Below are 23,482 nucleotides of genomic sequence, written 5' to 3' on the forward strand. Positions count from 1 at the left end.
TGTCCCCCTCCTACTGCCCGATGACAGCTGGGATAGGCCTCAGCACTCCCCGCGACCCTTGTGAGGATAAATGGATTGGATAATGGATGGATGGATGGTATTTATCTGATGAGTAAACACTGTACTAAGAGAGATATTAGATTGTGCTTCCATAACCATAGGAAAATAATTCCTCGTGGGAAATTCTTCTGGAACTCTCAATTCACAAAGATAGATTAGCGTAAAACATGGCTTGTTCCTTATAATTTTTTGGGAACAAATAAAGTAAGAGAAATACTGTACATCTAAAGATATTACATAACATATATCCAACAAATTTATATATTTCAAGACTTGTTGAGTTGCACTGATCAAAAATGTGTAATTCATCTTTTCTATAGGTGTGTCTTTAGTGTTAAATTCTGGAAAGATGTATAGACGTATATTTCTCATAAAAGTGGTCACATTGTAAAGATTGAGGGTACCAATAATATCACTGGTTTTGTTTACAAAGATACAGACATTTGCAAATATGTTGGTCTATTTTATTCTGTTAGTTTCAAATTTCATATTCACAAAGCTGTACTGGGATGTCTGATTGTTTGTACACACTTTTGTTTGTTCCCATTCATTGTTATATTGACAAAGGCAATGTTATTGAATTGTAAATTGGATATGAATGGTCTGTTAAAAAAAAAAAAAAAAAAAAAACACCATAGCATTCCGCCTATGTCGGATACCCATTATGTAGGCGAAAACCATAGACAGGAAACTTGAAAAAAAAAATACACATACTAAGCATAGTCGGAAGCCCATTTTTTTCCATCTATGCAATCCCCTAAAATAAGCACAAAACAAACATTTTTCAATCAATTTTATTTTAATTATATGAAATATATAATATCCTGCACAATCTTCACTTGGTCTAAAATATGACACAAATAAAAAAGTTCAAGATAAGTGGACTGATAGGCACCGGCCTTTCATTAGGCTTTGAAGATAGTCATCCTCATAGAAGCGAGAAGTGTTTATTGCGGGCTACAGAGGTACTGATTTTTAATCTATTTTTGTCTCAACTCGATTTCAAAATGCGACAGACCCCACAGATGATGAGGAAAAAAATTAACTATGTGTCTGGTGCATGGGTGTGCGTGGGTGTGTTTTTTTAAACCATCTACAACCAGTCCACTTCCACCTCCCAATACTCCTGCGCCATCCAATTTCATCCTGTTATACATGTAAAACATATACTGGAGGTTTCATAGGGTGTGTGGGGTTTTTTTGCGCTCAATGCAATTTAATGGCTGTCAATTCCACACTGATTTTAGCTATCAGCTGACTGGCACAGTCCATATCCCACACGAATAGCAGAGTTCAATCGTACATGTTCCCTTACATCTATGATAATTAAAACAACCCTATATATCTGTGGTGTTTGTATAACAAAATGGAGGAAAACTTCACAGAACTAAAATGTGACCACTGTGGTACAGTACATATGAAATATTGTCTACCCTATTGTCTACCCTTTAAATCTACTCAGATGAGGTAATACATGTACAACAAATGCAATCAACCACCTCGCCTACCGGTAATTAAGATAATCTGCTCTAAAGCAATCACTTTCTGCTAAAATATTTACACTTCCAGTAAAGACCAGCTGAAGGGAAATTTTACATTGTGATTAACGTGTTAGCTTGAAAAAACACTTAGCCTTGTGTTAGCCAATTTGGCTGTCAATTACACTTATATAATAATATATAAATCGCTAAAGCTCTGTAGGCTAACTAAATCATGGATTCTTATAACATCAAGTTTGGTTTATACAGGAAGTCCTCAATTTACAAGTTCCGTTCCTCCACTGGCGATGTAACACAAATTCCAGCGTATGTTGGATTTCACTGTGAAAGTCTAAATTTACGTACAAATACTTTGTCCAAAAAAACCCGAAAATACATTAAAATAAAATGCATAAGATGCTGTACTTAGCATTACTGCTGAGAGGTGGATGGAGAAGAAGCAGAGGAGGGCGAAAAAGGCAAAGAATCTGCAGGCGCGCACAGACACGGTTGAGACACCCTGCGCATGCTCAACCGCTGGTCTTTGTAGTACAGGAATTGCTTGTATGCGGAAGTGCGTTGTTTGGCGCGAAACCCATCGCAAATACACAAGCAGAGGTAAACAAGCTAAGAGACGCAGCACAAAAGCACACCTTTGGAGCGCGGAGGAAACCGGCTGCTTCATTTATGTGGTGAGTGACATGAATATCAACTGTTTTATTGACGGTTGAAAGTAACAAGCGGAAATGACGTCCTCTGAGTCACGACGCCATGCGCCGCGGTTCACAGTGGGTTGTTCAAATGCCGGAGCAACTCTGTCCGCTCAATCATGTCAGCGGGTTATTCCGAATATTTCTGAATTTTGACCTTAAAACGAATATTGACTGCATGTAAACGTAGTCACTATGGTGCTGGGGACAAAATGGCGTTAGAGGCACGGGCGTCCTAATTCGAGGACTTCCTGTACTAGATGTTACTAGGATCCAATAATAATCATAAGAATAATAAAAAGAGGAAGACTATTTTAAGATTTAGATTAGCTGTGCAAAAGATTGAGTTTCAGGGTTCTGAATAACTTTAAAAAAAAAAAATCACCAAGCTCCAACAAATTTTCACAGCCTTTTTCCGCATTCTTATTTGAAGATATCAAAACATACCAATTCACCAAAAAACAAAAACAAAATCATCACATCACATTTTAGTCTCCCAAAAAAAAAAAAAAAAAAATCAAATTAACCCAAGCCCAAATCATCTACCTACTTTAAAAATATACTTAGAATTTTTTATATGTACAATATATTATTGGTGTACCTTGCGGTGAATGTAATCAGCCAAAGCTGGAATCCAGGCAGGAGCTGGTGATAGGCATCAATTTCACAACGGATCATAGGAGGGTGCCTACTTTTTTTTTTCTTTTAATGCCATTGTGATCGACCGACACCCCCTTCCGAGAATGACGCAATGGACACCCCTGGTGTACATGCTTGTCATTCACCCTTCTTGATTGGCTCAAGTTGTATTTCGCTATATTCTTTCTCAACGGGAATGTGCATGAGGTAGCAGTGGGTATTACTATCAATTGCATCAAAAGATGGTGTGAGTGCCTATTTTGTAGCCCAAATACTGGTGCACCTTCTCAGAAGAGGAGGGGATTGTCCAAAACTGCCACTCCTGCAGCGACACCTCCATCCAAGTGGTCGGAGCTCTTGGTCCTCAGAAGATGGCCCACACAATCGTTCATCACCATGTCATGACCCTGCCTGCACATTACATGAGAATTAAGATAGACATTTTGTTGTCTTTTTTTTTTTTTTTTTTTTAACCCTTCAACCCGATAGTACCAATTCCTAGCTGAAGCGAGTATCATAATGTGACCGAAATGCAATTCTACACATAATCAATAGTGACTGCTTACCTGACATAAGCTCCAAAGAAGCCCAATTCACTAAGGCAATCACTGATTTTGAGGGGCGCGTCTCTTCTCAGCAGGTAGTTCTTTGTGGGTAAGGGCTGGATCTTATCCATCAGTACATAGGCCATCCTCTCAGCACTATTCTTCACTTGGCCCAAAACTTCACAGATCTCTTGTCTATAAATGTTGTTGCCTTGGAAGTAAAGAAGGTTGATTTTTATTTATCTCGCGTAATTGTTCCGGATTTTGCAATGCTTGGAAGAGGAGTAACCCTAACCCCAACCCAAGAGCTATTTACACCCCTTTACCTACAGAAAAGAAAACATGGGGGCCATTTTGACATCTAAGATAAAGATTGACTGTCTATTCCTCTATGGCAATTTTATAAATGTTTTACATGCAACAAAAACATTTGGAACTCTGGGTTTAAACTTATTTTAAAGAAAAATACTCAATGTTTGAGTCATTTTTGTATGACATAAAACCTCAAACAGAAATTATCCACCTGTAGCAAACCAAAAACGCAGTCTGCTCATGTACTGTTTGCGTCATTTTATCACTTTTACCGGAGCGTGAACCTCAGCGCATCGGGACTGTAAAATGCATATGTAACATATTGCCACCCACAATGGCCATATTTTGACCAAAAATAAATCAAATAAAAAAAGTTTGGTTTTGCCAAAAATTAGCTACATCCTTAGTTAAACAGATCATTGAATTCTAACCCTGAAATGAAATTAATAAAGAATATAATCACTATTCTTCGTGTTTTTTAAAAATACTGAAAAAATGACACAGGCCATTATTTTATGAAAGTGATGATATGCAGATGGGGTCAATTGGGTGGCACTTTCCTGAGATACGTCACCAGGTCCGCCATATTGGATGTGGCCATAGTACAAAATCTGCCAAACTCAAACCTATACAAAATCTGCCAAACTCAAACCTAATGGTCTTAATGAGTTCTTGCTTTGAGTGTAAAACGGTTGACCAAATTTTAATGGTCCACTATAATCTTCACATTTAGAATTACATTTGAAAAATATAAACTACAATGAAAATGATTTATTCATGATTTATTTTCTAAAGACGCTGGGAGCTGCAGTGGCGGGATTAAAGGGAAATGCTCAGGAGCCAGGGCTTGTCAACACTGGACCAAACCCACAAAATGTCACCCTGGCTAATGCATAGGTTAAGAAGAGTCGTAAATAGATGGAATGGAGGTTTTGCTGTATGCTGAAATGCATAACATTGAATTTTTTGCCCGTACCTCCTCCCTCTCGCTGAGGCTTCAGGACAAACCGATCCGGCGTCGCCAAAGCCATTGCAACTGTTTTGTCGCCTTCTGCTCCCTTGAGGACAAAGAAGTGAAACCATGGCAGGATTGTCATCATTATGTAACAATGACATTGGTAATTCTGACTGAAATGCAACTTCATCAACAGACATGAAGTGTATGTACTTTAAGTCCACATGCACCCATCCATTTTTGGCTCCATTTTTATGAAGGTGTCTCAACATGCCCTGTTTTCTCCTTATGAGATACGATAGCTGTTTGTGTGCCTGTGAAAGTTCTTCAGACCTCAACATGGACAAATACATTATGCAGCATCATAAATAAATGGAATATGAGTGTTCGGATACATTGTGGATCTCTATGACCATGCAATTCTAGTTTGGCGTACTACCCAGGAGAAATGATCAGTTCACATATATGCCTGCTTTTTGTTGTGTCACCAGTAAGGATGGGAATTTCAACTAATTTGCCTGCCGACTAGTCTCCAATTTTATTTGCGACTAGTCCACTAGTCTATAAGCAAGAAAACTTGAAATTGAATACATATTGAATTCAAAGTTTAAATATTCTGTTTTTGTAAATAACAGCATAGGAGCGGCATGGCTCAGGGGTAGAGTGGTCATCTCCCAACCTAGAGGTTGTGGGTTCAATCCCCGGCTGTTGTGACCTTGTCGAAGTATCCTTGAGCAACATACTGAACCCCAAGTTGCTCCTAATGTCATGTCATCAGTAGGTAAAATGAGGTGTGAAGCGCTTTGAGTACCGAAGGTAGAAAAGTGATAGCCTATAATAACAGCATTCACAAAGAAATGGGCTTGGCCAGTCATGCGTTCCTAATGGCTCAGCAGTGCAAAGGCACTTAATTGCTAATGTACGCAAACATTGTGAATCTTAAAATGCACAAATAAGCTAACCGCCACAGGGTGTTAGAACTGCACAAATTGAAAACAACTTGGGCTTTTATACAGATTTGCTGCTGTTAATATTGTGGCATGATGCACGATATCGTGGCCATTTTAAAGTGGAAGTCAACCCAAACATATGTTTTTCAAGAATATGTTCCCAGCAGGCCCACGAGTTGGAACACGGCATTCTGATTAATTTTGCGTTTGTGGAATATGAGTTACGCAGCAAAATGCACTCCTTTTTAACCATCTCTGGGGGCGGCCATTTTGTCTTCTGTCGACCGAAAATAACATCACAACTGCTCTCAACGACCAATCGCGGCTGACCTGTTTTCTGAATCTGAGCCGTGATTGGTCGTTGTGAGCAGTTGTCATGTCATTTTCAGTCGACAGATGTGACAAAATGGCCGACCCCAAAGATGGCTAAAAACGAGTGGATTAACACTTATTCCCCAAACGCAATATTTATTAGAATGCCCTGTTTCAACTAGTAGCCTTGCAGGGAACATATTCTTGAAAAAAATATGTTTGGATTGACTACCTTTTTAAGGATCTATGCTAATTAGCATAGATGAAGGGGAATGTATCATGTTTCAGTTCCTCTGCAAATTGACTCGATTAATAATGTACATTAGCAAGTAAATGCCTCAATATTAATCAGGTCCAGACATTTTCAGACCCTCTTTTACACTATTGTTTAAATAAATTCCTGGGATTGAATGGCTGAATTGTGAAAAGACAAATACTGGATGTCTTTGGGATTGAATGAGTTACGTGTTATCAGCCGAACACAGCATTATTAACATAGACCATGATTACTTTGAGCCGCTGAGCCAATGTACAAAAACAAAATATTGTCGGGGGGTAGTCCAATATGATTATTTTAACAATAGTGAGTTTTTATTCTGTATCGTGAGTTTTTTGTTTTGTTTTTTGTTTTTTTAAATATCGTCAACTTCCCCACAATATGATGATAATTATAGTATTGTGAGGTTTGTATCATATCGTGACGTTTGGATATCATTACATCCTTACTTTGAATGAGGGTTAAGGGGGCGCACTGTCTGTGCAGTATTGCACATAAATGTGCAGTGCCACAACATGGAGTGACAAAACTCCTTGTGTGGAACTGTGCAAATAAAACTGTTGTTGCTCACCATGTCCAGAGTGTAGAGGCCGGCAAATGTGGCCCTGACTTGCGCCACCACCTGTGGCTGGTCAGGGAAAAACTGTTCCAGAACGCCAGGCTTAGCAAGTACCTGCTGGACCTTCTTAGTTCCAGCCAGGTGGGTGCTGATATCTGGACACTTCACAGCCAAGGAGCACTCCATCATCAGGCGAGCCTCCCAAGCCTAGAAATTAGAGCAGTGGATCTTAGACTGTGGTACCAGTGCTACTATGGTGGAACGTGAGATGCATAGAATTAAAATGGGAAAAACTCGCCAGTTATGTTAAATGTTATTCGGCTCAAACTTTTTTTTCACCCCCCAATGCAGTAAAGTACAGTTCAGTTGTATTGAATTTTGAAGTACAATTCACCAGCTAGGTTTTCATGGTGTCTGTTAGCTGGAAACGGATGTGCTTTTGAGGCTTCCGCACTAATTGGTCTTCAAAGCAACAGGCAGTGCAGTTCAGCTACTGGTGAGAGACAATGACCAGTGCCATTTGATATTGTAATAGAAAGTTGTTATTCCTCAAGGTATGATTAAAAGTTATTTGTCTTTGCGTGTTTACGGTGAACCACACCTTGTCCTCGGCCCTGAGAGTAAACTGCATTATTATACATTTGTCAACGTCACCTTCAACTAGACAGTCTCAAAACATCTTCAAGCACAACCATGTGCTTGAGTGAGGATAAGATGCTGTTGTCTAAAATCTGAGGAGGTTGTAAACAGATTTTAAAGGTGCTTCAAGTGTGCATTTGGTCGATGTCCTGTGAAAAACTCATGTCCAATTTTGTCATTTCTTAAAATGTTCACGTGAATGGGATGTCCGTAAGGTGGAAACCCCATTAACGCATTTAAAAAAAAATAAATAAATCAAATAAAATAGGCATACGTGTTTCACAGGACAGCGACGTTTGCTCCCCATTCTTGACAAAACAGAGATCCCATTGGGTAGCAGAGCATAAATAACTTTGACAGAGGCACAGGAAGCATGTGACAACCAGCTTACTAAACTGAAAGAAGAATTCCATCCCAGTCACATTGTTTGAGGATTTTGGAGGCTTCCAGAAACACTGCGGTTGAGAGACAGCACATTTTCTGATTGATCCATGAATGGAAATTATTTTTCATAAGCATGTCATTTCTTGGGTTGATCATGTACTGTAATGAAACATTTGACATTTGAACTGAACGTGCTACGACAAATTCACTAAAAGAATGCTTGCTTCAAAATGAGTGTGCTTCACCAAAACCATGAAGTATCTTTCTTGTTTACCTGTTCAGACTTGTAGTGCTGAGGCATGTAGCCATTCCTGAAGTAGACCACTGCAACTTCCTGACAATCACTGAATAGGTGGCAGGATGGAATTGTATGAAAAAAGCAAAAATATATTGCAATTGGATATTGATGGATGGAAGACACTTACACAAACAGTCTCTTGTCCTGATCAAGATTTCCGGATTTAAAGACATCCTCAAAGCGCTTCCGTGTGCTGACAATATTCCTGAAAGGCATTGAGACATGGGAGATGGTCATTAAAAGAAATAAAGGATCATTGAGCAAATCATGTAAAGTATTTTCCAGCAGCAAAGGTTTCATTTTAAACATCGAGGTTATTGAAGATATTGTGAAAGATCTAAGTAATCACACTTCACCTTTTCCACAGTTCATTCTCAATAAATCGTTGATCCAGGGCGTTCCTCTGGTTCTCCTCCACCAAAAACATGACAACCGCTCTTTAATGACAACATTGGCTCCCATTAAACACTCTGCCGCCATAATGCATTTTTGCATCATGAGTATGATGCATAATTGTATCAAATGACAATGTTTGGACAGCTCCATGGAAAAAATGTGAAATCAAGCACCAGTGTTCTATATTAAAATGTACTTTTAGACAGGAAGAGTTGTTTGAGAAGGTTTTCAGTGGCCGTACCGCTTTGATCCATAGAGCTCCCAGGCCTTAGCCACAGCCTTGGCCAGACCCACCGCAGGGTTGTTGTCAATGATGCGCTGGCTCTCTTCCAGCTGGCCAGCCACCTTAAGAATGTGTCTGTTGTAGTAAGGTAAAGAACATGTATGTCAATAGAGCACAGAAAATATGAAAGGAGGAAATACTCATGAATAGCTGTTTCCCTGCCAAGAGCCATTACTACCCTAAACTCACACAGACTCCACAGTCTGATCCTTGCTTCCCCTGCTTCCTTTTATCACCTACTGTGAAATACTAAATGTTTTTGGAACACTGTGCAATACTCCTACTTGGACCACAAATCCATTCTTTATCCTCTTTTATTATTATTCCTCCTTTGTTGGAAATATTCTACATTTTATTACTTTGTATTTAATTTTATTATACATTTTTACATATCTGCAATTGAGAAGGCACTGTTTTCAATGTCATTGTACATGTGTATAGTGACAATAAAAGGCATTGTATTCTACTGTATGCAGTGCTTACTCTTTTTGTGCGGCAGAGGTCCATATTTACATGGATATTTTGCTCAGCTTCCAAATTGAACAACGCCTGGAGAATTCTGGTATATGAATCCAAAAGCCCTAATTGTGGATGTCCAATTATTTTGGAGTTACGTGTTGATTGGCTACTTTACCGGTGTAAATCAGGCATGCGTGATGAGAGGCCTCCAAAACTAGCTGCAAAGGTGTTGATCTCAATCTGTTTTAGAGACGAGTGTCCATCCTCCTTCTGGTCCAGCATGTAGTCGGATCGATTCAGACCCAACACAATTGACTGGGAAGACGGCAAGAATACCAAATTACTGACAAACACTTTGTTTGCTTGTTTTTGGGCTACCCTGTATTTGTGCACATACTGTACATAAATACACGGTCAGCCAACAACTGCCCCCCCTCTCCCAACACACAAAAAAAAGGGTCCCGAAAGAAGATCTGGATCAGGAAAAAAAAAAAAAAAAAAAAGAGATTTCTGAACATGAATAGGTCGATGAGTACAATAATAATAATGTTATAATATAATAATGTTCTGAACACAATAAAGTGGTTATACTTGAAGGTGCAGTTGATTCAATAACAAAAAAAAGTTCAGAAATTCCATATACACAAACATACATATACATAAATATATACACCATGTGTGCTGTGCCCCGAGGCCAAACGAGCACGCAGCCGGTTGACAGTGACGTGCAGCCAATCAGAAAGCGCGTTGATGGGGTGGTGAAGAAGCGCGGTGGGAATCCAAAATGAAAACAGTCATTGCGCAACCCCCGGTGACCGTTTTGGCACAACTAACAATGTTATTCCCACCGACGTCAGTCTTGTAAACCCTAAACAATTTACAGACTACGGACGACGTGGATTCGCGCCTCGCTATGGATCCCCGCTCGACAGTCGACACTCCTCCATATTTGAAACAGCTCGGTTGCACTGCGGCCAGAGTCACGTGACCGGTTCCTGCCCGCTGATTCGGCGAATGATTATCACTTCCTCCTCCTCTGCGGTCAATGCACAGTTAGCATTTTCTCGTACTTTGCGGCCGTCGGCCGACTCTCTTTTCAAGGCAGTATTAATACTCGATAATGTAAAATTACACACCGTGAAACCAAGATTGACGATGATATCGATAACGATATATATCGAACACCCCTACCGACAAGACACAATCTCAGACCCCTTCTGCCTTTTCATCCGCCATGTTTGTTCACTCTAAAGTCTCGTTTAATCTCGATGGGGTTTTGCGAGATTTTCCGTCTGACATGAGAATATCTGAGAATGAATGTGGTATGTGTGTGATGTGTTGATCTTGCTGTGTGGCTGCACAACACACCACACGGTAAGTTCAAAACTGTAATACCCGTGATTTTTTTCTAGTCACGTGTGAGGTATCAGAGTTTGGAAGTCGGCCGACATTAAAATCCTGCCGTGTGGACCGGGTTTAAATGTATATACTCGAGTCGAGTATAAACTCAAGTTGGAACAGGTTGAGCCTTTTTTGGTGTGCTCCAGCATGCCTGTGCCCCAGGTTCACAGTGTAACATCCCTGACATCATACATGGCTACAGTTGGAAAAGCAGTTTACGCAAGTAGGCTTCCTTACCTGCAACCGTCCTTCTTTAAGGACCTGCTGGTGGATCTTGAACAATCTTCCAGTGAAATCATCCACAGCGATGGTGCTACAGTAGAATATAAAAATGTGTCAAAATAAGACAAGTGTTATACTTCATAATCGTATTTTGAATTTCTACAGATCAGCTCACAAAGACTGCAAAAAGAACTGGATATTTTAGAGGCTTGTCATACTAACATTTTCTACTTCAAATTTAAAGCATCTCTTTTTTTCCCATTTTTTTTATGAGAAATCTTCCAATCTATTCTGTTTGATGCATGATTACACCCTAGTTTGAGGCTAGCATCCTACCTGGCAAGTGCCGCTTGCAGGAAGTCAGGATCTTGGCTGATCTTATCCACCAGTGTGTTGAAATGAGTTTGCACTTTTATAGCTTGAAGGAAAGGATCTTTGGGCACAGGTGTGGGGAAGAGCGTGAAGGGAGCATACGTCACCACCTATAATACAATATGCAATCGTGATATACAGCTGATTGCTTGGAATGACATGTGGATCCACATCTGGATCTACGCTAAAATGTAATGGGTTCTTCCTTGGTCCACGACCCGCCTCTCTACAAAGTTTCATGAAAATCATTTTGAGTAATTTTGCCCAATCAGGCTAAATAACTAATAGGAATGTAGCAATAGCAATTCTGGTATCAGTGCCAATACTGTACTGTATGTCTGTACTTGCGTTTAAAAAAAAAAAAGTTCCAATATGTATTCATTTTACATAGTACCCATAGTATACAGAATCAGACACCAAATAACCAAAACAACTTGTGTTACAGGCTCAATTTAAGCGAAGTGCTTAAGTGTGTGGCTGTTGTGGCAAAACATGCCATTGAATCTTAGTTAAAATGTCCATTACGATAAGTTGTTGCTAAAATGTGCGCTTTGAATGAAATTTATGACATGTTCATTAAAGGTTTGCGTTTCGGAGCAATATTTGATCAAACACACATTTTCATCACAATTGATAAGACGTAATGGCATTATTCAGTATCAGTGCCTGGTATTGGTGACTACTCATGTAGCACTTTGTAAGTGCTTCTATACTCAGTATGAAAAAAAGCAGTAGAGGTCCAACCCAACTACTTTAATAGTGGGTGGTTCATTCTGTAAACATAGGTGGTAATAATCAACATAAAACAGACATGGGAGGGTACCAACAAGATGGAAAATGCTCACCTCTGATGAGTTGGGGGATTCTTTGATCCTCATAAGGACACCTTGCAAAAGTGCAGCATCTTTTGCCACTGCCGCTAAGTCATTTATTAGGGTTGTGTTCATCAGTAGCTCACTTGGTACCCCATGTGCCATTCTGACAGACTAAAATCAAATAAATAAAAAAAGACTAAATGAACATAAATATAATATATACAAATAGCACCGCTTAAATGCAATAAGTGTTTTACACATACCCATCAATTCAATACTAACTCTTGCTTATCGATTGACACGCAATAATGCAGATATATTAGCCTCATGCTAACTGCACATGTTTTTAAACCAACTGCACGCTACAGTCCAAACACAACGTATATACCAACCTTGCTGGTGCGTTTCTTCTCGGGTAGTATAAGCATTGTTGGAATTAGATTTACGTAAATGTCAATAGAAACCTGTGTTACCTTTTCGGAGCACGTCTGGGCGTCGCTGTAGAAGAAGACAAGAAAGGACTGAGTGAATTTGATCTCAGTTGCCAGACCGAAACTCCGAAGTAGTCCGATCAAATATCGATATTAAGAAAGTACTTGGCCGGATCGATACTATTCACACGGGATCGATGCTTCGCTCGTCCACCAATTTCCTCAAAGCGCAGGTTCTCTGCGCAAATAGCGCACCCACTTCTTTAGTGGAAAATGAACGAGCCAACGTTTCCCTCTCCGAGCAAGATTGCAAAGAAACAGCTGGGACTAATGCCAACATCAGTACCTGCGGAAAGGTACTTTCTAAAAGCAGGACAGTTAGTGACTCAAAGAAGTGCAATAAAATGGAAAAATGGAAACATGTTACTGTTCCTGAACAAAAACCTGTAAATCCGTTGTAACTATGGCAACAGAGCCAAAAGGGATTCTTCCTTGGAGCAGAGAGCCAAAGGCTAGGAATGAGAGCCAATTGTGTTTACATACACTTTATTTGCACTACTGACTTTATTTTCAAAATATTGTGCAATGGGAAGTATTTTAGTTGTCTTGTTGGCATTATTATACAGTATTGTATTTTCGTTACATTGTCGCTTTTTTTGGGTTTGACTCGCTTGACTTTTGTTGTAGTAGAAGTATTTTATCTTTTATACTGTTAAAGGTTTTTACATTGTATTGTTTACACTATTTGCACTTTCTGACTTTATTTTCAAAATATTGTGCAATAGAAGGTGTTATAGTTGTCATGTTGACATTGTTACATTTGTATTTTCGTTACATTGCTGCTTCTTGACTTTTGTTCTGAAACAGTTGTTGCAGTAGAAGTGTTTTATTTGTTTATACTGTTAAGGGTTTTTACATGGTATTGTTTACACTATTTGCACTTTCTGACTTTATTTTCAAAAAATTGTGCAATAGAAGGTATTATAGTTGTCATGTTGACATTGTTACATTTGTATTTTCGTTACATTGCTGCTTCTTGACTTTTGTTCTGAAACAGTTGTTGCAGTAGAAGTATTTTATTTGTTTATACTTTTTTATTGCCTAAAATTTTTGTGCTGTGTTTATCATAATTATAATAAATAGGGTTGTAGCGGTTTTTGTATTCGTCCCGAACCGTTTCGGTGCGGGCTTCACGGTTCGGTGCACGCATACGACGAATACGTCTGATGCTGGGGGGAAAAAGTCAACGCCTGACGCTGCATTCCATGCTACGTCACCACAACTGCGTTGGGAGCGTTTCCGGCGGCGCGTTTCAATTGGAGTCAATGTAGCTCGCGCGGGCGGGCGCGGTTGCGTGCGGGGCGGTGTGAATGATACGTTTGGAGAAGTGGGATGCGGAGCGAAGCACCGGAAACCCGTCCATTCCATTTGTTACGTATTAAACAAGTCATCTGTTTTGCCATTCCGCCTCGCGGCAGCCAATCAGCATCAGGTGTACTACGTCACACACAGCCAAACGGCGTCTTGTTCACTCGTCGGCTTTTATTTTTTTTACAGTTCTTGAGCTTTACCAAGACAGCAATATCGTTAGCATTAGCATAGTGTGTCGGCCATTTGATTGCGATGTTGAAAAATGCTGTCGTAGTCTACCACCAAGCGAAGCCTCTCCCCTCTCCGCTGTGCGCGAATGAACAGCTGCAGCATCCAAGCGACCGCCACATTTGACCGTGGTCACAAGTGCAGTGGTGGAGCACGAGCTGTCCTCTGCTGCTCTTATGATGAAGTTAAAGTTACTAGTTGGCAAGTGCTACCTGACTTTATCTGCAACATCATTCTATCCATGTTTTCCAGTGTTTAATCGTTCTTCTTCTTCTTCTTCTTCTTCTTCTTTTTCTTTTTCTTCTTCTTCTTCTTTTCTTCTTCTTCTTCTTTTTTCTTCTTCTTCTTCTTTTTTTCTTCTTCTTTTTTTTCCTTCTTTCTTCTTCTTTTTTCCTTTTTTTTCTTCTTCTTCTTCTTCTTTTCTTCTTTTTCTTTTTTTCTTCTTATTTTTTCCTTCTTTCTTCTTCTTTTTTCCTTCATTTTTTCCTTCTTTTTCTTCTTCTTCTTCTTCTTATTATTATTATTAATGAACAACCCTAATGCACAAGTTTTGATTCTATTTTGTGCTTTTATAACAGGGAATGTTTTTTGCTTTATAGCAAATTGAATTGTAACTTGCTCTCTGTTCAAACAAAAAAATGTGCTATGCATTTGAGACTTATTGCTATACCAAACCGTGACCCCCATACCGAGGTACGTACCGAACCGTGACTTTTGTGAGCCGTTACACCCCTAATAATAACTAACTCAAGGGGGATCCTGACATTTCCAAGCAAAAAGTATCGATATTCTATCGGTATCGACCGAGACTACTCTGTATTTACTTGGTATCGGAGTGATAGGAACATTTTCTGTATCACCTACCCCTACAAAGTGCAAGCGTGGCTATATGTAGTCTTTTCCTCGTCCGTTATTGGCTACACGGTGCCACGTGATTTATGCACCCAATCTGCGAGTTGAACACTGCCAAATACATTTAAATCCAGGAAGTTGCTGAGCACTGTGCTGACTGAAAGTGAGTTTTTCTAACTTCCCTTGTATATTATCTTTTATTTTCTACAACTTTACCCGTTGCACCAATAATGCATGGTCACCAACTAAACCAGTTTGGTCTCTCATTTACAAGCACACTTTGTAGCCCCATAATTACTATTTGTGGGATAACAAGGACATTCTCTAGAAACATAAGACTCTCTTCATGGAAACTTGGTTTAATAATAATAATATATGTGTGGATCAGTTATTTAATAAGGATGGTACTCTTTTTTTCATATGATAGTTTTTGTCGGAATATGGCATACCTGTTACACTTGGGGATTATGCAAACGTTTTTGGTGCCATCCCTTCAGGAATTTGTATGCTTTTTAAATCCCAACCCAGGCTTGATGCCCGGAGAATGTCCTTGTTATCTCCAATATGTACATTTGTGGGTAAAGAATGTTTCTCCAAACCTGACAGAACAAAATAAGAGTACTCTTTCAAAAAAATGTTACCTCAGTCCCTCATGTGATCACATTCTGGTCTGGCTTTGTGGATAATATAGTTTGGAAGAATGTCTGGCTCTTACCTAATCGTTATCTAATTAAAATAAGATTAAAGAAGTGTCATTTAAAATTGTTCATTTTATCTAACTAAAGCCTATATTCAAAAAAAGTTCAAGAAAGACATTGATATGAATTGTAACTGCCGTTCTGACTCTCCTGAAACTGTGATTCACTTGTTTTGGCAATATTCTTCAGTACAATCTTTATGGTGTAACCTAAGTATCTTTTGTAACAAATTATATTGAAAAAAGTTTTGTGTTATTTCGGAAGAATGTGCTTTTTGGTTTTAGTGGAAAAAATGTGATAAAATCTAAATTGTATTTGATTAATTTACTTTTAATAATGGCAAAATGTCATATTCATAAATGTAAGGTCATGTGAAGGATTCCTAGCTTCAATGTTTTCATTAACAAATTCAAACATATATTTTCAATTAGATACTCTCTGAAACAGAAAGCAATTACTTACAACTATTTCTTCTTGTGTTGAATCTAAGGTTTATAACTAACTAATTTTCTTCTTGTATGGTATTTTATGTTTACTCCCTAGCGTTGTTTTCTTTTTGTATGTGTGTGTTAAAATGCAAATTGTGTTCAATTCGTTAAAAAAAACAACAACAACAAAAACGAAACCAGTCGCTTCTGTTTGGTGTACTTGTTATTTCCAGTTTCGGGGTTGTAAACTCTGTCTAAAAACGGTCAAATCACTATTATTTGTTGTGTGCTGTCTGTTAAATGTTAATTAATTTCACATCTTGTGATATGATTGAAACATGTTGTTGTTGTGGCAATGACAGAGGACAGATAATCACATAAATTTTAATCCTATTTAGCAATGCCATTTGTTACTAAACCATATGTGTCTTTGTTCAACGCTTTACGTAGCAGACGTGTGATGTCATGCATGCTGTGATCATTACGTCTAGTTGTTCAAAAATTTAATCTGGATCAAAATGATGCGGATTTGGAAATTGCATTTTCTCTATCCAGGATCAAGCAGTAGTCCGACTCATTCGTTTGATTTTTATGCCAGTTTTTTAGGGAAACATTAACTTGGATCACCCTTGTACACCGTTTTTAAGAACGGATTATCAGTGCTCTAAACGGGGCAACATATCACAATGTGGGCTACCAGCAATTTAAAGAACAACAGGTAGAAGAGCCAACATGGGTTCACTTTCGGTATTATTTTTGTCTTTTATATTTGGGGTGGCAAAACACAAAAATAACAAACGTCCATTTGTAGTTATGGTTTCTTTTATGAACCGTCGTCTGAGCCGCAACAAGTAACGTACATAAACAAGTACTGTACATTTGTGGATATTTTCACGAAGTCTTAAAATAAACATGAATACTAGTAATAAAAGAAGGGCTATGTGTCCAATAGTTAACAAACTAAAGAATGTTGTTTCTTTGAAATTAATATACAGTGATGAATGACAGAATTTAATTTATTTTGTTAACACTTATGTTTTTATTGAAATTTGTATGGTTTTTTTTTTTTCATGGGGACAAGATCATTTTTATTTTTCTATACTTAAAGGGACACTTGGGTGAGTTTAACATTGTCACTTATATAATAGGTTCATGTCGCGGGATTGCCTCCCAAGCAGTCGCGTGCGCCGTGCGGTGTCCGACGCTGCTTGCTCACGGCTCAGATTCAGAAACCAGGTCAGCCGTGATTTGTTGTTGTGAGCAGTTGTGATGTCATTTTCAGTCGACAGAAGACAAAATGGCCGCCCCCAGAGATGGCTAAAAACGAGTGCATTTTGCTGCTTAACTAATATTCCACAAACACAAAATTAATCAGAATGTCAACTAGTGGGCCTGCTGGGAACATGCTGTACTCGTGAAAAAAAATATGTTTGGGTTGACTTCCGCCTAAAGGTTTAATTGTAGCCTACGTCTACTGTATCTACTTCGTCTGTAACAGTTGAATGTATCAATATAATAATCAATATAAATAAAAGTCTATAAACAAAATGATACAAATTAATTATTTGACTAATTTTAGACCATATTTTGACCAAAGTTTTGCTACACGTTCTTCCTGAAATCCACCTTGAAACCCAACCCCCTGTTGGGTTCAGGATAATCCTGTTTTTTGTTTTGTTTTGTTTTGAATCAAAGTTATCCAGATCCTACTGAAACGATTCGAACAACAGAAACTGAAGGTTTTATCCAGATTAAAACTAGGATTAGATTACATGATCTAATCCGAATTCAGGTTTCTTCTTTCCCCATCCTCATTTTCAAGGTTTGATCCAATCCGATAACCAAAATCGAGTCAGATTACTGTTGAACAAACATTGAAACGGCGTCTTTTCAAACATTGAAACGGCGTCTTTTCAAATGCCCGGTGAAAGGGGTCTATAAATCCCTCCTCTATCGTCTAAAACCGTTTCAACCAACAAAGTGTATGTAGGAATGGAGAAAAGATTTTTTTTGTTTTTTTTTTACATTTGTATTATCCACAGCTGGACATTTTACAAAAAAACGTGCAATCCTTTTATTGACTTCCGCCTACAGCCAGGATACCCTTCCGCCATATGTTTATCCGCCATTTTGTCCGGTCGGACCAAATACTAATCGCCTATGGCCCGGTCTGCCTCTCATTTTAAACGGGCTTTCATTAGTGTTCCTGACTACCAACTTCGACAAATTAACACTAAGGTCCTAAAAGTAGACCTTTATGTGCCTTTGAGGACCTCGGCCACGGGAAACGTGAGCCTCGCCGCGGCCATTGAAGCCTCACCGCAAAAATAGACGGTAGACGATTACATAGACGAAAAAAATGGGCTTCTGTCTATGCTTAGTCCGACAACTTTTTAAAGTTTCCCATCTAACGTTTATCGCCTACTAGATGGGCGTCCGTCATAGGCGGATAGACGAACCGGTGCGTCACATGATGGGCGGAATGTCCAGCTCTGATATTATCTTGAATGTTTTATCTCATGTGTTCTGTAAAGCGCTTGGTTACATATGGAGGTGTTGTGAAAGTGCTATATGAATAATGGTGAATTAGAATGCACACGTATTTCTGTGAGTAACAATGTATTTCTGTGATTCCTCTCATCCACATTCAGCTGACAAGAAAACTGATGAACTGTTCTATCTGTTTTCTCAACATTTACTAAGCCAGGGTACATATTTTACATTAAAAGCAATCCTCACACCACATCACCCAAATTAAAATGTGAAATTTGATCAATTCCGCTGGCACACCTGATGGAGGATATGGAGGAGGGACCTGCTACTTAAACTCTCTGCCACCAGGGGGCGAGAAGCAGTCTCTATCTACCCAGCCCTTCCTGCGTGCAATGACACGTTCCCACAACTTCATTTTACACAGGTCTTTGTAAAAGCTTGAGTATGACAGATGGAGAGCAATTTTAGGACTTGAATGATGTCTTGGTGGCACTGCATAGCAGAAGGGCAACCTTCAGGGATATTAGAAAGCTCTGAACTGTGACAAATGGTTGGTATTGTACAGTACACTGTGCTTCTATACTCGTAGATGGCAAATGGACGGCTGTCAAGGGCCAATGCGTTGGCCTGCTCAGGCTACAGACACGCATGTCATGTGATGCTCTACTCTGACACGAAAAGTCTCCTTTTTGGTAGGACTCCCATCAAACATATCATACTGGTGAGTTGAAAAACATGTATAAATGCAAAGAAATTGAATGCATGAGCAAAATCCTCTACGTTTAAAAGCGTTTACATGTTTGGAAGCATCGTGTGTGCGTGTATAACAGCCTCTGTCCTGTCACATCCCACAGATGCAGATGCGCTTTGACGGTCTGCTGGGTTTCCCTGGCGGGTGAGTTTCTCCTAGTACTGCTTTTGTTTTATCCTTTCATGTGCCTAAGACTCCCTTTTTTACGACAAACACATAATCCCCATCAAATGATATAAACCAGAGCAAACATTCACATGTTGCCACTGCAAAGACAGTAGAAGATAACTTGTGCTTGGCGTGCTCAACAAGGTGTTTCGTGTCATATTAGAATCTAAATGCTATTACGGCCACAGCCCCAGTCTTACATTAGCATCCATCCATCCATCCATCCATCAATTTTCGGTATGATCTCTAAATGCATTTGAAAGTCCCAACTCACGATCATTTTAATTACATTTCTTACTCTCTTCGTTTTTCATTATATTATTTATTTTACTGATTATATTCCCTCAAGGTGTAATTCGACTTTGACTTTATGTTGCACGCTATACAGATAACCAAATCTCAGCATGCAGGCTTTCAAAGAGAGATGTCAGAGTAAAGTGGTGTATACTGATCAGTGCTGAACCTCTTGAGCTGGGGTCTGGGGTGATCAGTGTCTTGCGCAAGGGAACCTCAACACTAGTCCGGAAGCAGACTCATCAATCATCTCTCCAATATGTAGTTACCATTGAGTTTAAAGTCCAAATCCTTACAGACGAGATACTGATGCACCGTGTTTAACCTAATTACCTTGAATGCCTAGAGCAAAGAAAATAAATTAAAAGGGACTTCAGAAGGGTACCTCCATCTAGCACATTGCATAAGTGGTACTCTAAAGTTGACTATTAATCAAACAATTTGGGATTCAATATAATGATTTGACATAAACGATTGCTCGCTACCATATGGCATACCATTTTGCCACAGTTAATAAAACATTAACAATAATATTAACATACCAAACCCAAGAAAATCTTTTTCTCCATTCCTAATTATGCTTTGTAGTTAGAAGTGTATCTATAGTTGAAAGGGGAGCGAGTTGAAGTCTGCTTTCACCAGTCAATCAGAGATGTCAATAAGTGAACATCTTAAGCGATAAGATATATTCAGATGTGTTGTATCATAACTTCTGTATAAGCTTTAAATGGCAGCATTAGCACAGGTAATAATGTCATGCATTATGAAAGTAGATCTGTGGTGTGGACACCAAGGCAAAAATAAAGATACTTTTCTTTTTCTTATAAGCCAGTCTACCATCAGTGTGATTTTGAAGCTTCTAATTTAAAAGCGGAAGTCAACCCAAACATATTTTTTTCAAGAGTATGTTCCCAGAAGTCCCACTAGTTGAAACACGGCATTCTGATTAATTTTGCATTTGGGGAATATAAGTTAAGTAGCAAAATGCAGTCGTTTTTAGCCATCTCTGGGGGAGGCCATTTTGTCTTCTGTCGACTGAAAATGACATCACAACTGCTCCCAGCGACCAATCACGGCTGACCTGTTTTCTGAATCTGAGCCGTGATTGGTCGTTGGGAGCAGTTGTGATGTCATTTTCAGTCGACAGAAGGCAAAATGGCCGCCTCCAGAGATGGCTAAAACGAGTGGATTAACACTTATTCCACAAACGCAATATTTATCAGAATGCCTTGTTTCAACTAGTGGGCTTGCATAGAACATATTCTTGGAAAAAAAAAAAAAAAGAATTGGGGCGTTGACTTTTCGCTTTTAGGTCTCATGACTACATATTGTTGCTTTAATAGACTTACAACCGAAAACACACTATGCAAGTGCACCATAAGCATTTGTCAGAAGCCTGGTGGGAGGAATATTTCAGTCAGTCTCCATCAAAGCAAACATCCATCCATCCATTATCGATACCGCTAATCCTCACAAGGGTCGCGGGGCGTGCTGGAGCCTATCCCAGCTGTCTTCAGGCAGTAGGCGGGGGACACCCAGAATTGGTTGCCAGCCAATCGCAGGGCACACAGAGACAAACATCCGCACTCACAATCACACCGAGGGGCAATTTAGAGAGTCCAATCAACTTACCATGCATGTTTTTGGAATGTGGGAGGAAACCGGAGTACCCGGAGAAAACCCACGCAGGCACGGGGAGAACATGCAAACTCCACACAGGGAGGCCGGAGCCGGGATCAAACCCACGACCTCTGAACTGTGAGGCGGACGTGCTAACCAGTCACCACCGTGCCGCCTCAAAGCAAACAGTAGAATAGAAATGCTTTATTTCTAGGTAAGTCTTAAGTAAAACTCTGATCTCACCTGCCTCCAATTTAGGCATGTGAGTTGAACACTTTATTCGTTGGCCTTTTCCAATCAATCCACTTTCCATATTGATTTCAACACACGTGGAGGGTTACTGAGGAGCAATGCGCCCGACATTGTTGGTGTGCAATCATATTTTATTTCTAACCTTTGACCGCCTATCCTCCAAGGTTTGTTAATCAATCACAAGAGAGCCTGGAGGCGGGGCTTTGTAGAGAATTGCAGGAGGAGTTGGGTGTGGCTCTTCCTATATCTGAAGACGATCATGTGGATGCTCGCCATGCCCCTGGAACCGGCCTCTGTCCCCCCCGTCTCATCACACACTTCTATGTGAAGAAGCTAAAGGAGGAGCAGATTAAGGAGGTTGAGCAAGCGTCTGCATCCACAGCAAGAGATCATGGCCAGGAGGTAGAGTGCGTCCTGTTCCTTCGGGAATGACAGATTGCAGCCATTTTCCCAATCCCATGCTCTGTTCCCCATCGCGTCTTTCTCTTTTATGGCAAGGTTCTTGGGATGGTCAGAGTCCCACTCTACACGACGAAAAGCGGGGGAGGCCTCTCCTCGTTCCTGTCCCACGCGTTCATCGGGAATGCTCGCACCCAGCTGGTCGACTCTCTGCTGCGCCTCCACCTGCTTGCCCCCGAGGACCTGCACAAAGCCCTCAAGCACTCACTGAAGACACATGCGCACAGTGCAGCAGACCTGCAAGCGGCACTTGCGCTGACGGCGGCCAAGAGGGATCAGTCTTGAATCACGGTTACTCAAGCACACACAGATGCACTGTCACGATGTCGAGAAATAGTATTAGAAGTTCATCCACATTTAACTTTTGTGTTGCTATTCTAAAGGAGAAAAAAGTGCCAGTTACTAGTGAGCTTCATTTAACTAATTTTTTTGTTGCTATTCTTTTATGTATTGTATATTTGGAAATTACAATAAAAACTAGAGTTCAAAGCATATTGCATTGTAATCCATGACCAAATCGCAGTGTTCGTCGAGAGAAGCTTGCAAGCGCATCAAAGATGAGGAGGTAATTTACCCACAAATAATTTGAGTGAATAAATTTGTTATTTCAGAAGCTGGTAGCCCTTCACATTGATCCGTCCTCAAAAAGTAGCTTTCAGTTTTAAAAAGGTTGGTACATACTTCCTGTCCAAAGAACATCTGAACATGGCAGTAAAGAAATGCATCCTGTACTTATGTATGTTTTTTCATTACTCGGTGCCCTATCTGGCATTTTTCCCCTCAGAAAAAAATAAGGCGGTACATTTCATTTCAGTTCACACAAGTGCAATTTGGTACACGACAACGTAATTTTGACGTACCCCATTAATTTGCTTGGCCTCTTGAGTGTTGTCCATATGTTTGCCTCTGACTTATATAATAGGTGTGGATTTAAAAAAAAAATGTCACTACTAAAATTCACCCCCGTAAAAGAATCTGTAGTGATTTATGGGCTTTTTTGTGATGACTAAAGCCGCAAATTGTCCCGTCCACCTTTGCGGCGTGTTTGCCTTTCTCCATCTCAGGCGGTCTTACGTCATTGCTGGGAGGCAAACAGTGTTGTTCCTTGTTTTGGTTTGTCCCGTTCTGTTGTCACCTAGTGTCTGAAAGTGATTAATTGCCACTAAAATTCATTTGCACATTCCTACACTTGTCAAATTGTGAAAATATAAAAGCGATCGGCACAATATTTCGTTAGTATTAACATCAAATGTGAGCTCCTATGAAGGAAAAACACTATCACCTCCACAAACTCAAACATATTGTGCTGATTGTTTTTTTCTAACTTTGTGACAATTGATCATAGTTTTCGGACATTTAGCAATGCAAACG

The 23,482-nt window shown here is 39.6% G+C and overlaps 2 protein-coding genes across 7 annotated transcripts; one reads left to right on the forward strand and one right to left on the reverse strand.

Annotated features, from left to right (window-relative positions):
- Positions 1-838: 838 nt before the first annotated feature.
- On the reverse strand, positions 839-14,377 carry gss (glutathione synthetase). Of its 2 annotated transcripts, none has more exons than XM_086050282.1 (14): positions 14,309-14,377; positions 12,540-12,564; positions 12,097-12,237; positions 11,216-11,361; positions 10,895-10,970; positions 9,432-9,571; positions 8,756-8,872; positions 8,475-8,555; positions 8,246-8,323; positions 8,095-8,164; positions 6,810-7,004; positions 4,721-4,802; positions 3,454-3,643; positions 839-3,298 (listed from the first exon to the last, which is right to left on the reverse strand). In XM_086050282.1, exons 3-14 carry the CDS (start codon positions 12,226-12,228, stop codon positions 3,175-3,177), a joined length of 1,431 nt encoding a protein of 476 aa, XP_085906408.1. In that variant the 5' UTR covers positions 12,229-12,237; positions 12,540-12,564; positions 14,309-14,377; the 3' UTR covers positions 839-3,174. The 2 variants fall into 2 exon arrangements, with proteins under 2 accessions (XP_085906408.1, XP_085906399.1); XM_086050273.1 differs by having other exon boundaries at positions 14,148-14,364.
- LOC147152661 (U8 snoRNA-decapping enzyme) lies at positions 13,838-22,605 on the forward strand. Of its 5 annotated transcripts, none has more exons than XM_086050322.1 (5): positions 13,838-13,989; positions 19,157-19,288; positions 19,422-19,462; positions 21,817-22,054; positions 22,151-22,605. In XM_086050322.1, the coding sequence occupies exons 2-5, from the start codon at positions 19,157-19,159 to the stop codon at positions 22,394-22,396; spliced, it is 657 nt and encodes a 218-aa protein (XP_085906448.1). In that variant the 5' UTR covers positions 13,838-13,989; the 3' UTR covers positions 22,397-22,605. The 5 variants fall into 5 exon arrangements, with proteins under 5 accessions (XP_085906448.1, XP_085906430.1, XP_085906457.1 ...); XM_086050304.1 differs by lacking the exon at positions 13,838-13,989 and adding an exon at positions 14,019-14,789; XM_086050331.1 differs by lacking the exon at positions 13,838-13,989 and adding an exon at positions 14,019-14,297.
- Positions 22,606-23,482: the final 877 nt, after the last annotated feature.

The sequence above is a fragment of the Filicampus tigris genome, chromosome 1, assembly GCF_054856515.1.
Source record: "Filicampus tigris isolate MCC_2025a chromosome 1, RoL_Ftig_1.0, whole genome shotgun sequence".
NCBI lineage: Eukaryota > Metazoa > Chordata > Actinopteri > Syngnathiformes > Syngnathidae > Filicampus > Filicampus tigris.